This window comes from Pimephales promelas, chromosome 11, assembly GCF_988280905.1.
Source record: "Pimephales promelas chromosome 11, fPimPro1.hap1.1, whole genome shotgun sequence".
NCBI lineage: Eukaryota > Metazoa > Chordata > Actinopteri > Cypriniformes > Leuciscidae > Pimephales > Pimephales promelas.
This window is the reverse complement of record NC_142779.1, coordinates 23,865,643-23,882,070: the sequence shown is the minus strand read 5'-3', so window position 1 is coordinate 23,882,070 and position 16,428 is coordinate 23,865,643. Positions and strand designations below refer to the sequence as shown.

The following is a 16,428-nucleotide window of genomic DNA, read 5'->3' as shown; positions in this document are numbered from 1 at the left end:
ACCCTACAAATATGTTCTACTGCATTTCTGGTATGTCAGTGGTTCCCAAACTGGAGTACGTGAGGTGCCATAAGGAATATGCGAACAAAACCATATAGAATTTTTTTTATTATCAATTATTCCATTGTATTGCATTCATGCCGCAATAAACTGTGTAAATACATAGATGCAGCTTGGTTTTGACACTGTATTTCATCACATACATACCATTCGGCTGGGAGCTATCGGCATCACAGGCAGTGTTTTATCTTGGGTTATCTCATATCTCACTGATAGACACATTTTATTACTGTCCATAACTTAAAATCTTCTCTGTGTTCTCTCTCAAGGAGTCCCTCAAGGCTCTTTTATAGGACCATTTCTATTCAAGTTTATGTTACCTCTGTCACATTATCCATAGTCATGGTATCAGCTATCACTGCCGGTGACTTGCAAGTTTACATATCAGCTCGCTCTGTCTCTGCTCTTCATTTGTACCATCATTGATTTTTCTCTATTGATTTTGTATTTATTTAAAACATTACCTCATAACAATATTTATGCCATTTTACTGCATTCATTCCATTAAACTGTGTGTAAATACATAGATGCAGTTTGTGCCACTGCAGTGCCAAGATGGCTTTTGTTGAAACTGATTTCAGTTGATTATGTTAAGAAATAAATTAATGGAATTTCAAGAATTCTACATAAAACATGACATACATTTTGGAACCACTGTAGTAGAATCGTGCGGGCTTGGCAAATTGTGTTTTACAATTTACAATAAACCTGCTGAAAAGACTAGCTCGTTAAAAAGCTTACATGTAACATAAAATACCATTCATAAGAAATAAATTAATAATTTGTATTCAGAAATGATGCAAATTGATGTTAAACAAATCATATTTCAAACAGAAAATGTTCTTTTGAAATAAATCAAATAATCCTGAAAAAAATGTCCACAAAAGTTGCCACACAAATATTAAGCAGCACAATTGTTTTCAACACTGACTGGAGTATTGGCTGCTAAAACGAAGCTTTGCCATTACAGGAATAAATTACATTTTAAAATATATTAAAAGAGAAAACAGCTATTTTAAAATGTAATTTCAGAAAATGTAATGATCAGATAAATGCAGCCTTGGTGAGCATAAGAATTTGAATTTGAACAGTTGTGTAGGCGCTGGTCTTATCAGAAACATTGTTTAGCCAATTAAATTAAGATTTCACCTTATTGTGGCCTTCCATGGCTCAGATGTTTGACAATTATTTCTTGTATTTTTGAGGAAATAAACAAAGATCCAAAGCAGGGAAAGCACATAAAAGTCTGAAGGAGTAAGGTTCAGGGAATGAAAGGTTCTGTCTATTGCTTGCTCTATTGAAATCTGTATTTCTGTCAGAATGATTGAAGATAGGGCTTCATTTATGAGCCATCAAAGAAACCATGTTAGGGGGCTGAGTCCTGCAAATTTTATTCACTGTTGTCTGCTCAATGAACTGAGTCATTCTATTCCCTCACAGCAGCTTTGAATATTATCTTTATAACTGTGTGGGCGATTTGACTTTAACATGCAGTATTCAAAACCAATCTCTGCATCTTATTTACATGGAACCTGCAATCCAGCTTAACCAAGCGCTACAGTTTGTGCTGGTATAGCATTGAACCATGCAGATTTAAGTAATTACATTACTGTATAGCCAAACATGCCTCCTTTCTATTTAAATAAGCTTCATTATAAAACGCACCACATTATGTGATTGTATTATTGCGCTATAAAGCTGGTGGTAAACAATCTTAAAGGGGACACGTTTGTACATTTTTGTACATTTTAAATGGAAAATTAGCAGCATCAATTTATAATGATTCCAAAATAGGATTAAATGATAGATGACAGTGGAAACACCAGTTTGAATTAAACAAAAAATTAATTTCTAGAACGGTTTAGAATAAATATTAATCCAGAGCAGCGCTCTACTGATTTACTCAAGTGAATACACTTATTTAATAAGTGTGGTGGCTCCCGTTTCACCACATCCCAAAGGTTCTCTAGTGGGTTGACTGTGAGGGCCATTTTAGTACAGTGAACTCATTGTCATGTTCAAGAAACCAATTTGAAATGATTTGAGCTTTGTTACATAGTGCTTTATCCTGCTGGAAGTAGCCATCAGAGGATGAGTACATGGTGGCCATAAAGGGATGGACATGGTCAGAAACAATGCTCAGGTAGGCCGTGGCATTTAAACAATAACCAATTGGCACTAAGGGGCCTAAAGTGTGCCAAGAAAACATCCCCCACACCATTACACCACCAGCCTGCACAGTGGTAACAAGGCATGATGGATCCATGTTCTCATTCTGTTTATGCCAAATTCTGACTCTACCATCTGAATGTCTGAACAGAAATCGAGACTCTTCAGACCAGGCAACCTTTTTCCAGTCTTCAACTGTCCAAATTTGGTGAGCTCTTGCAAATTGTAGCCTCTTTTGCCTATTTGTAGTGGTGATGAGTGGTACCCGGTGGGATCTTCTGCAGTTGAAGCCAGTGTTGTGGCTTCACAAATGCTTTGCTGCTTACCTCGGTTGTAACGAGTGGTTATTTCAGTTAAAGTTGCTCTTCTATCAGCTTGAATCAGTCAGCCCATCAACGCATTCTCATCCCAAGGTGTCATATATGACACTTTTGCAAAAGCGTAAACATCCAACGCACATGGCACCCTTTAGCGTCAAATGAGACGCTTCGGTAATGGTAGGTTTAGGTATGGGGTAGGGTTGGGGTTAGACCACTAGGAGGCGCCTTCTGCCCCATATATATCTGCATCTCATTTGACACTAAAGGGTGCCATGTGCGTTGGATGTTTACACTTTGGCAAAATCATTGTATATGACGCCTTGGGATGAGAACGGTCTCGGCCCATTCTCCTCTGACCTCTATCATCAACAAGGCATTTTTACCCACAAGACTGCACATACCCGATGTTTTTCCTGTGCACATAATTATTTGTAAACCCTATAGTGTGATGTAATGAAGGTTCTGTTATATGGGTGGGAGACACGGGGTTGGCGAAATCTGGGGCTTGTGAACTTTATTTATACGTTTCTACTCTCCCCACAGCGCGGTTTGCGCTCAAAACAAATCTCAGTCAAAACTCAAATCAAAACTCAGAAAATAGAAAATAAAACAAATAATCAACAACATTTATCTTCAAGCTGAACACAGCTTCTTCTGTTTGGCAGTTCTAAACTCTTTCCGCTGCTCACAACTTTCTTCACAGGAACACACTCTTCTCGCTGATCACAGCTTTTCTGGTCACCATGCACGAGCTCCCAGTCTCTCTCTCAACTCGCTGTCAGCACGGCCAGCTTATATGCGGTCTCCTCATGCCAATTACTGACATCACAGGTGTTTGTCATTTAAACTTGACTCACTTACTCACCGCTCGGCTCCGCCCTCGCTCTCCCGCTACACTTCGTTGAACCACGCCCCCTCGCCCACACCTAGAAATGGTTGTGCTTGAAAATCCCAGTAACTGAGCAGATTGTGAAATACTCAGACTAGCCCGTCTGGCACCAACAACCATGCCATGCTCAAAATTGCTTAAATCACCTTTCTTTCCCATTCTGACATTAAGATTGGAGTTCAGGAGATTGTCTTGACCAGGACCACACCCCTAAATGCATTGAAGCAACTGCCATGTGATTGTTTGATTAGATAATTGCGCCGGAAAATCACATGACACGTGAATCACACTTTAGGATTGTGAGTCCTAAAGTCAATGGTGTTTTCTGGTGAATACATATACAGTTATGTAATGTATATTTATATATTTATGTAATGTCAACTCTCTGAGTGATTGGCATGGTAATGGTTATGACAATGTTGATATATTTGATCTTGGCAGAATAGATCTGCTATGCTGCTGCTGTACGTTATTGCTGCTACGGCAGAGTGAGTGCAAGACTTGCTATTGCCAATACATACACACACTGCTGTGAGCAAGTAAGACATGCTGCTGCTGTAGAGTACATGAATGACCCATAGCAGATCTATTGAGGTGGTGCTGGGGAAGGGGGAGTATTTCCGAAAGCACTCTGCACAAGAAATGTTTTTTTTCAAACAACATAAATCTTGGCTATCATTTTTTATCAATTTAACACATACTCGCTGAATGAAAGTATTAAATTCTTTAAAAAATAAAAAATAAAAAATAAATAAATCACTGACCCCAACTTTTGAACAGTATATATGTATATATATATATATATAGCCTGGGTCTCCCCATTCTGCCTTCCGCTGCTAGGCAGTCTGGATACCATGAACTTAAATTTTCCCCTGAAATAGGGAACCAATCACAGAATGGGGAGGGAGCATAGGTGCATTTGATAGATGAACAGGCGCATTTGATAGACATTCGTATAGCACCCAATAATACGGCTCTAGGCATTCTAAAATTATATATATATATATATATATATATATATATATATATATATATATATATATATATATATATATATATATATATATGTATGTATATATATATTAGGGCTGTGCAAAAGTTAATTACGATTAATCGCATCCAAAATAAAAGTCTCTGTTTACATAATATATTTGTGTGTGCTGTATGTAATTATTTTGTATATATAAATACACACACATGCATGTATATATTTAAGAAAATATGTTATTCATATATAAAATATTTATATTTATATAATATAGATTATGTATTTATAAATATATACAGAATTTAACCGCAAATAATTCTTAAATATATACATGCATGCATAGGTATTTATATATGCAAAATAATTATATACAGCACACACAAATATATTATGTAAACACAGACTTTTATTTTGGATGCGATTAATCGCAATTAACTTTTGCACAGCCCTAATATATATATATATATATATATATGTATGTATGTATGTGTGTGTGTATGTCAAAATGTCAAAAAATCACATTTTACTTTTTTCTTTCCTCTTTTCCAATAAAAATATAATACGAATTTGCACATTTTAATGAAAGAGAAAGTGCAAAGCTGCACATCTGAGGGTACTGACAGAGTGACAAGCTAAAAATATAATTTCTGTACATTATTTCTGAAAGGAAATATTGCTATCAGCATTTTGTGGGCGTGTTTGTCCAATTACCTGATTTGCCTAATCTCTTTAGTTGTGGATTTTCTAAAACAATGCATGCAAATAAAGAACATTATCAGCTGACGCATTAATTTCCCCTCTTGTATTTTCAGTTAGTCTTATTTCTATGACTGAGATAAGGATTATAAGACCAGGAGGGTTGCCATACATGTTTTGGAAGGTTATTCCACAGGCAAACTAGCAGATGAGCAGATTTATTTTCAGTCCTGTTTGCACAAGAAGGGTGCTGAGAATGACCTCTCTAGAGACTGAATCTTCCCCAGGTGTTCAGCTGTGTTACTTTTACAGGCTTGAGGTAAGGTCTGAAGTTTGAATTTGAATACTGACTACCCTGGGTGTTTATAGACTTAGACTCCTCATTTCTCCTGAGGCGTCTCCATGCGTACAAATTGATGTTTGAAGAAAGAAAGGGAAATATTCATTGGAACAGTTTATGTTCTGTGATGGATTAGATATATGAGAGTAAATATTTACACTGTGTCATTACATGCAAGCCAATAAATATCCATCTTGAAACAATCTCACACTCTTTCTTCCTGCTTGGCAGGTTTTATCGAGTTTCAAATGAAGGCATTTTATGGGGGATTGGATTTCTTTTTTTCACTGCCAAGATGCAAATTAAGAAATCTCAGACCCAATATTTCCACCTCTTTTTGCATTGATTATGAAAGTGAGAAAGTCAGATAAAAGCTTTTACAAATGTAGATTGAACAAAACATGGTACTTTAATTGTGTTAAATCCTCTATAATCATAGACAATATTGGGTTTGGAAGTTACAAGCTACAAAATTTAAAAACACTCTTCATCTAGCTTCTGTTCTGAAAAAGTAGTTTTATAACTTAGCTATTGACGAAAAGAAAACAAACATCAAAAAGTACATTTAAGTGAAAAGTTGGCATCATTTTAATTCATATTTACTGTAAAAAATTCAATAAAGGAAAACAAAACAAAACTGTCTGTAATTTTATGGAACACAATTTTGAAAACAGTTAAATGTTTAAGTTAAATTCACTAGTACTTAAAAGTAAAATGTATACCTAATTTATACCACTTCTTTTAATAAAATGTATGAAACCTTTTCATCAAACTCATCAGAAGTTTCCTCTAACTGGTCCTTACATCCTCAGCTCTTAAAGCACATCCTCTCTTGCTTTACGCTCACCAATCCATCCTCTATTAGTGGCCGAATTGCTCAAACTACTTGTCAAACTACTAGTTGAGCCAGCACGAGTTAGATCCAGCACCTACCTCTACTACTTCTTAAAAGTTAATGGGTGGCAGTGGCTCAGTGGTTCATCTACAAACCAGAAGATTGGTGATTCAATCCCCGCTTCCACCTGACCAAGTGTAGATGTATCCATGAGCAGGACACGTATCCCCAGCTGCTCCTGATGAGGCACGTAGCATGGCCATCTGTGAATGTGGGTTTCTGTGAAAGCGCTCTATAAATGCAGTCCATTTACCATTTAAAAGCTGCCTATCTGTAATCGTATCTCCTATTGCTCAACTTTTCTATTTATTCTGGGTCTGTCCTGCTATCATTAAAAACAGCTGTGGTCTCTCCCATTTTAAAGAAACCAGGGCTTGATTGTTCTTTTATGAATAATATAAGACCTATATCAAATCTTTTTTTGTTTGTTTCTCAGCTAATTAATAAAAGGTGCAAGCTCATCTCTATGCTCAACATTTTAAAAATGTTGGTAAAAATCAACATTGGTAAAAATGACTTATAACCTCCTAATATCTGCTGATTATGTTTGTCTTACTGTTCTCTTATCGCATACTTACCTCTCTTCTATTAGCTATGGCATCATGGGTAGTGCTTTATCTTGTTCTCTCATTACTGTCAATAACTTCGAATCTTCTCTGTGCTCTCTCTCTCTCAAGGTGTCCTGCAAGGCTCTGTTCTTGGAGCACTACTGTTCTATATTTATTTGTTACCTCTTGGTCACATTACCCTTAGTCATGGTCTCAGCTATCTCTGTTATGCCAAAGACATGCAAATTTATATGTGTGTATCAACTTGCTCTGTCACTGCTCTTCCTCTTCCATACTGATAAAAATCTGGGTGTAACATTTGATTTGTCGCTTACTTTTAAATCTCATTTAAGTTATATTACAAAGACTGCATACCACTTTCACAATATTGCCCGACTGCAACCTGCTCTCAGCACTAAAGATACCGAAAATCTTCATTTTTGATAACCTCTCGTCTTGGCTACTGTAACTCCCTTCTTATTGGGCTGCCTGCTAAAACAATCACTAGACTACAATATGTTCAGAAGTCATCAATCAAGTCAAGAAATCTTATCACATTAGGCCTTTGCTCTACAATCTACATTGGTTACCAGTTTCAGAATATTTCAGCATTTTTATATATATATATATTTCAGTACCGCATCCAGTATTAATTCTCTTGTTAACTTTTAAATGTCTTCATGGACTTGCTCCCCATTATTTAACTTTTAAATGTCTTCATGGACTTGCTCCCCATTATTTAACTTTTAAATGTCTTCATGGACTTGCTCCCCATTATTTAACTGAACTTCTCAGTCCCTCCAGGATTTCACGATTTTTTTTTGTGATTTTTGCGATCAAAGTGACTGATTTTGTGGTGGTAATTTCCAAAAATTTGTGAAAAAATTTGCGATTTATATATAACATTTGCCATAATAGTAGTCAGTCCTTCCAGAAAAACACAGAGTTTTTTTGTGATTGTTGCGGGCAAAAATTGATTGATTACGCGGCCCGTTTTCTTTAAAAATGCGATGGAATATGCGGGATATTTATGCAATTTTATGGATGAAATTGCAGGAATTTGCAAAAATTGAGGGAACTTGCAAAAATTGTGGTTTGATGAAAAAGAGAAAAAAAGTGATTCCCCCAACATCCTGTTCTCACTAGGCTAATGTAAGAGTCATTTCTTATTACTTCCTTTGATAAGCAAGCATACTACATCATAGAAAGTGCTGGGAATATTTAATTTCTCATCTTGTTTTATTTCAGACTGTAACGAGTGTAAATAAGGTGTGGCCCCTTTAAGAGCTCTCTGCAGTGTTATATGTGCGCCTCGAACACCCCATGTCTGTTTGATGCTACTTCTTTTATCTTATGTTGTTTATTAAGTAACGATATGTGACGGTAGAACGTGTGACAGACAGAATACGAGTTCGATTTGTGAGATGTCAATCGCCTCCGTGAGTCTGTCTGGCGTCGCGTAATTGCGTCACTTCATAACGTTCCCATGGAAACAGGGGGAAATGGCTGCTCTTGTGTGAAGCAAACGCAACATTTTTCAACTTTCTGCTAAGATACATGTGACTTTTTTTGCAACGAAAATGCGAGGATTATGAAATTATGCAAACCCCGCATATTTTGCACGGAAATCGGCAATTTATGCGGCGAAAGTGCGGCGTATTTGAAAAAATGCGGCCCCCGCATAAATATGCGGACTTTGGCTGATTTTGCATTGAATTCAGCGATCGCATAATCGCGTTTTTCTGGAGGTACTGACTTCTGCTCTATTATTCAACACCTCGCTCTCCCTGTTCATCTGACTTAAAACTGCTTACTGTACCTTTTTTTCATGGTAAATCATTCTGTGCTGTGGCTCCGAAACTCTGGAATTTTCTTCCTCTAACTCTTCATGACACCACTATATCCTCACTCAGATCTCAACTAAAAATGTACTATTATTATTATTAGTAGTAGTAGTAGTAGTAAACTGGCCATGATATAAATATGAATATTGACTATTTTTTTTCTTTTCTTTTTCAGTTTGAAACAACATCAGCAATGAAGAAATACTCCAGCCGAAACAGAACACAAAGACCGTTTCAGGAATTTACAGAACTGCACAAACTATTTGTGAACTTATAAGAAAAGATGTCTTGTTTGGCCACAGGAATTGTTAATCTATAATATCTGAGTTTCATTAAATGTCAAGTGTTTTATTTTTTATTTAAGATTGATCTACTTTGGAAATACCGGTCCTTTCATGAGCGTAACGCAAAAGGATGTCTATGACCTCCAGAGATATTCATCATCTAACATGAGCACACCAGCCCGAAGAGACATTTTTATTTTTGCCTTTCAAACTCTTATATGCAGTGGCCTGTCATTTATCTGCTCTTCAAACAAGTCATCGCTGCTTTCGTCGTTTGCTTTGGCATGCTGGAGACAGAAAGAGATCATCAACCCTATATTCCAAGTGATTTTGTCTCACTTGTGTGTGTGAATGCTGCCAGTGAGGAATCAATTCAGCTGCCTTTGTGTGAAATCTCTTTCTGCTATGGTCGAAAACAATGTTTCAGCACGATTTCCAGCACTGTTCCCACAGACTAAACACATGTCTTGTTTATTCACACCACAGTCAGTGTCTCAGAGGGCACGACATTCCTACACAGCTGTGATGCTGCTTAAACACTGATGTCAAATGGAATATGCCATCCATAAAAAGGAGTCCAGATGCAATGAGTTGGCTTTTTTCACTCTGACTCAATCACGGATGATTCACATGGACGTAAATGTTTGAACCAGGCTCTGAGCTTTATCTAAATCTATGCCAAAATGACTGCCTGTAAGACCAGAGCTCAGTGCCTGCTGTTTTATGTACTGTATGAATGCTCTTTTTGTTTTTTTGTTTTTCTGATGTGGCATAAAAAATAAAAATGTGGTGTTTTTCTCGTTATCTTAGACTATATGGTAGCTACTAGACTAAAACTAAAATAGATCTGGGGCCTCATTTATAAATACGTGCACAGAATAGCCGCTTTTCCACTTTCGGGGCAAACCGTTCTCTTTCCTTTACCTTTCCATTCCTTGCAGATCTGGCCCAGCCGGTATGGATTTGGTTTAATTTTCCACTGTGGGGCTGATAATGGAGCTTTTTGGAATATAATACAAATTTGTCAGCTGTTGCCTTGTTAAAGCCAGAGTTTACAGATGACATGAGATGTAAATAGCATCCACTTCATGGAGGATGATGAGATATTTATTTTAATGTTACTAATGCTCAAATAGTGTGCTTGGCTAGCTACAAAAAACTGGTAGCCAATCAACAGTTGTGGCGTCACTACACACATTCTACCAGAGGTGTGTTTCCCGTACAATGACGTTACTCGATACTTCATAGTCGGATGCATCGTTGAAGTAGTCACGACTAGCCAAGACTGTTTCCGAAACCATGTTGTCACAAAGTGGTTATACATCCACGCCCGTTGTGGAATAATGACTCAACCCAATGGCGTAAAGGTAGCTAATCATTCTGAACGTGAGAAAACAAGCATTTAATAAATGTTTAACAACCAAGCATTTTCAAAAAAAAATAATAATAACAAATAATAATAATAATAATTTGTATCCTACAGAATGCCCACAAATAGCCTTGCAATGTTATATTCATTCATTGGCCATGTTTACATGCAACTCATAATCTGATTCAAAATCATATTCTCACAAAAAATGTGTACTTGACATATTAAAACCTCCTGTTCTTATTCCAAGATCTTATTCCAGGTCTTTTAAAATCTTTTGTTGTGGTGGTTTTAAAAAATAAGACACTGACAATTACATCATTAGCATTTGTCCAAAAATCGAATTCATAACAGAATATTCCTGCGAATGTAAATGTTGTCACTCATTTATTTATTAATTCAGACGGTGAGTATTTCCACATAAATTTCTGCCTTTATGAATCCCTGTTTGTTCTTCTCTTTTAACAAAGGATCAAATCCATGAGATTTAGCATCACATAATAAAGTATATGCAATTTATAAATGAGGCCTCTGTCACATTAGAGTGAGATTTATGCAAATCAGAGTATAACGGTAGCAACCAAGCCAGATGTGTTGAATGGTATGGTTAAATAATGCAAAAAAAAAAAAAAAAAAACTTTTTGTAAATAACATATACACAACAATATTGTTTTACCCCTGAACTGCTATTCCAGGATGATTATTGTGGATTAAATGGCCAGTAAGTGTTGTGTGAGCAAGCATGGCCTCAAGAGGTGCTCTAGTGACTCACGCTAGACACTGTGGTCAAAGGGTCCTTGTTATCACAGACCACCTTCCATGCCGGAAGAGCAGGTTCATATCCCGCTCAGAGCAGTGCGAGAACCGGAGGGGTTACTACTTGACAAGATTTTTGTGTGCTGCTTTCTGGTCAATGTTATTTAACTGAAATCCTGAAAACCCTTGGGCTTTTTACAAATCATCTGTTAACAGCCATTGAAGACGCTGTATTTATGTCTAACCCCAATGATGTCTCTTTTGAAAGTTATAGTGGAATAACATTTCATTTATTGTGAGCTAGACTACTGAACGGCTGTTATTTGAATGCGATGCCAGTATTTGTCTCTTGGTTTCCAGTAAAAATGTCTGAAATACATTTTGCAGTGCTTGCTACAGTATAAAAGGACTCAGGATTACAGGACCCCTGTTGTAGACATTGTTTTGTGAATAATACCAGAATGTTCAGGACAAAGCATCAGGACAGAGGACATTGCAGATTAATTTGATGTAAAGTACAGAGTTTCGGGATCTTCGAGAACAAACTCAGGCTGTTAAGATCAGTTATCAGTTTGTACAGCCCGTTCTCATCCTTTAACGTCATATAGAACGCTATATGCAAAAACGGCGCTATACTACGCACATGGCACCTTTTATCGTTAATATAACACGCGAACCCAAGACGTTATAAATCCTTTAGCGTGAATATGACACGCACACCCTACCCCACACCTAAACTTAGCCCTCACAGCACGTGTTATATTAACGATAACGGGTGCCATGTGCGTAGTATAGCGCCGTTTTGTCATATAGCGTTCTATATGACGTTAAAGGATGAGAATGCGTTGGTTTGTATCAGTTCTTGTTTCACCTCATCTCTGTCGTTTGCCTTTTTCTGATCATGTAAATGCAAATATCAGTCTTGCTGTCCATGAAATGGAATGCAATTTCAAATACAAATGGATTACAAAATATTTTATGGTCAATATATTCTGTGGGCTAGAAAAATATATTTATTATAAAAAACATTACAGTAAATAGATTGTGTGAAAGCATATATGTAAATTGAAAGAGTTGTGAGTTTCCTGTAAAATGGTGAAAAATGAAGCTGTACTGTGCACATTTGTAAATACACTTGATGATTACTATTTTCACTTTCAAACTATTAAGTTTCTGGGTATTATTTTAATGGGAACATCATCATCAGATAGATAGATAGATAGATAGATAGATAGATAGATAGATAGATAGATAGATAGATAGATAGATAGATAGATAGATAGATAGATAGATAGATAGATAGATAGATAGATAGATAGATAGATAGATAGATAGATAGATAGATAGATAGACAGACAGATTTGATTGATTGATTGATTGATTGATTGATTGATTGATTGATTGATTGATTGATTGATTGATTGATTGATTGATTGATTGATTGCAGTTGTGGAAGCAGTGAAGAGGCTGGAACCAAGTGCAGCACACATTATTTCATAAACTACAAATAATACAGACTAGATACCAGACTAAGAACAAGGAACTAAACTCAGGAACAACCAACACAAGTGTTAGCAATCATACATGAAACAAGGAATCACAAAGACAAGGCAGAAACACAGGGCTTAAAGAGCCCCTATCATAGCATTTGAAATGTTCTTATTTTTGGTTTAGCAGTTCCCAAAAACAGTTTAACATGCATGCAAGGATAAAAAACACTTTATTGTCTTATAATATGCATTTATTTTTAAAAGATTTGCTCACCGACTCCCAAATGATTCGTACAACGACTCATTTTTCCAAACCACTCCTTTGCGTGATGCTAATCGGCGGTGATTGGTCAGATGACAGACCCAGTCAGTTATTGTTTGTTAGCATAACGCATAAACATATTGATAAAGCACTGCAGTACTACAAGACGCTCTATTCTTTATGACAACTCCAATAACAGCGACAAACATTTCACATATTTAAAAAAAATTGACATTGGAGACCTAGAAGCTGCGCTGAGCGTAACTTACACACACGCGTGCGTGCACACACATACTTATTGCGCCTTCACTCCTCGCGCCCGACGCTACAAAACTGTTCAAAACCCATAAAAGCAACAATTATTAATAATACTTACAGGTTGTGAAGGTTCGAAGGCGGACACTGGGTAAGTAAGTTACTGAGCCCTCCTCCAGGAACAACCGCTTGCGAATCCACATTTGAAGTAATTTATGTTTTTGAAAGATTCGTAATTAAAATAATGGGAACACAATCGGGCTATACTGTTGTGGTATCGTTGCAAATATTAACTCTAACCACCGATTCTTCACATGCTCGTTCCTGGTAAATGAAAACCAAGTGGCTGAACTATCTTTGCCTTGTAGAGCACAGCGTCTTCTCAACATGATGCTATGATGAAGTATTTGAACGTGTAGACTTCAAGTTTACACTTATGTCTGCGCGCGCAGTAACTGAGCGCGGCCAATGACCTCTCTACGTCACAATGTAAAATGACTCGTTTCAAAAACAATTCATTTCATAGACTCAGAGTCGACTCTCACTTTTGAAAGACAATAACTTTATATACGGTGCACTTTCAGATATAAATATTAGAGCTATATTCCAAACCATATGAACAGTCATTTTCAAAAATAATCAAGGACAAACAAGCTTACTAGTCAGGATAACAAGGGTTAACGGGAAACACCTGTCTATAGACTAATAATCAGACATGGAACTACTAAACATGACAAGACAAACCCACACCGTGATAGATAGATCAAGCGAAAATCCAGCATTTTGTTGATATTTAAAAATATTTTTCGTAAATTGTTATATTATTAATTTGAAATTCTTGAAAGACCATACATAACTTAGCCTGACTTCGTCATACTTCATATGCATATCTTGACCGAACCAGGAAAAAAAAAAAACTCTGCACTCAATTGGATAGACCTACAACCATTCAGAGTAATGCAGCAAGTCAGCTACTTAGTTGCATAGCATAGTTGGCAATAGAACTCAACTGCACGCATGCTAGAATAAGTAAAATAATGAGTATTCTTTTACTTGGTACTCCATGAGTGCGAGTGCGACCAAAAGAGAAACAACAACGACCACAGGGCTTTCACTGCGTCCCATCTTCTTAGCGACCATCGAAGCCAGCTGATAAATTAAACTTTAAATCTGAATCCCGTAGGGAGTATGGCAAACACATATTTCCAATTGACAAATGCATTAATTGCAGTTTTCTGTTCATCTTTTTCGATTTCTTTTACATCAGACGCGATAGTGGAACCTAGGCCTACAAATACTGTGACGTAATTGTTCAAAATACGTCATAGACAGGGGCGTAATTTGCGGGTGGGACGGGTGGGACATGTCCCCACCACTTTTTGCCAGGGTCGATATTGTCCCCACCACTTTTTAAAAGCTCTCGCGGCACATATAACAGTAGAAATAAATAAAACATCTCCAACTGGCAGACCATTCATTTCGTCCGTTTGTAAAATAAAAGAAGCGATCTAGCCCTGAAATACGTTGTTTTTTAAAGTGCTCCGTCTGCGATCGGTGGCGCGGTTGTGGAGCGGAAGTGAGCGGGGAGCGCGAGCGGGCGGATCTTGGACAGAGCGCAGAATGGCATTTTTAAAAGGACGGAACGTCGCCCTATTTCCCGCTCCTATTTCGCACCGCTCACACCACAAATATGACTCCACGTCTTTCCCCCTCCTGGCTAAAGAAGCTCGCATTGTGTTCAGCATCCCAAGTGGGTCTGCAAGGGCAGAGAGGGTTTTCTCCGCAACCACCGCATGAGTCTGAAGCCGGCGTTGTCCAAACTTGTGTTCTTGAAGGTGAACTCAAAAGAACTGTAGGCTAGATAAGCAACGTGATCTCATGAGAATACGTATGTATTTATACGTAAAGTGTCGTTCTATCATACGTATATATAATTACGTTTTATATGCGCAGAAACGTATAATACTGACGTATTTACAGTACTAAAACGTAAAATATTTACGTATTGACAGCACAAAAACGTAATTTATTTACGTATGAACAAATCCACCGACGTACACATTGTACGTATCACAATTTATGCATATTAATATCGTAGCAGCATTATGTTTTGACTCTGTTGCATTCCACTGTCTTATTAATGAAGTTTTCAGTCGCATTTATTGATATAATACTCATAAATATGAACATTTTGCTCGTTTCGCCTGCATGTTGTTAAACAATACACTATAAAACCTTAAAAATACAGTCTTTAACGTTAGCTACTCGTTCAACCATTTTGTAATAGTTTATTTACCTTGAGACACATAAAGCGTTTTCTCCTATAAAACACAACAAAAAAATCACAAAAGACATCAATTTGATTAGTTTGATGTAATCCAAATCTTTAGAATCCATAGTTGTTTGTAAGAAACAACTCCTAATTCAGCCTCTTATCCAGTCGTGATCTCTCCATTCTCAGCAGCGACCGTACATGTCAAACCCCGCGCTGGTGATGAATTCAAATTCAAAAATTGCGCCCTTGAGAAGCGATACGTCATGTTTTACGGCAGTGATATCAAACGTTCATTGGCGCTTCCCTGCTTCGTCACAGTTTGCGACATGAAGGACTGTGCCGGTTGGTTAGTTTAGTTCATTTGAATTTTGAAATGGAGAAGCGCGAACTGAAGCCGGATTAACATTTTCATTATTTAATTTCTGCTCTGTACTTTATACAAAACTATTACAATACTGCCAGAGACAGAGAGAAGACTGCGACTGCAACGCTTCATCATGTGAACGGCTTTTGGTATCGGTTTTCGACATTTTTGCAATAAATAAATTATTGTGATTATACTTGTCTGTTAGTTATGTTTTTCTTAATAATTGTAGTTTGTTACGTAGTTTTAAGGAATTGTTATGGGTAACGTTAGGTTTAGGGGTAGGATTGGTGGCTCAAAATATATTTTAATGTTATATTGTTAATAAAACTACCCTTTCCCAACACCTGTCCGTTACGTTTTATCCTTTTTTATATTAAGTATAAAATGGGTATGTTTAGGTTTGGGATTAGGGTTACGGGATCTTACATTTATGTATAAAATGATAAAAAGGGAAATTATACAGATATCTTTATGATATAGAATATACGTAAATAGTTTACGTTTTGTAGCTGTAAAAACGTAATAATGTTACGTTTAAATGTTGCAGATACGTCTATATTATACGTTTCAGCACCTTTTCAAACGTACTGAAAAGTACGTTTTCTATCTTTGCAAAAAACG

General features: G+C 36.8%; 1 protein-coding gene across 1 annotated transcript in view; it reads left to right on the top strand.

Annotated features, from left to right (window-relative positions):
• Positions 1-12,320, top strand: part of LOC120489902 (zinc finger matrin-type protein 4) — a 147,665-nt gene extending 135,345 nt beyond the window's left edge. Inside the window, exon 7 of the mRNA XM_039687132.2 lies at positions 8,925-12,320. Coding sequence (XP_039543066.2) covers positions 8,925-8,946 — 22 coding nt within the window. The 3' untranslated portion in view covers positions 8,947-12,320. The remainder of the gene's footprint in view (positions 1-8,924) is intronic.
• The last annotated feature ends 4,108 nt before the right edge of the window (positions 12,321-16,428 follow it).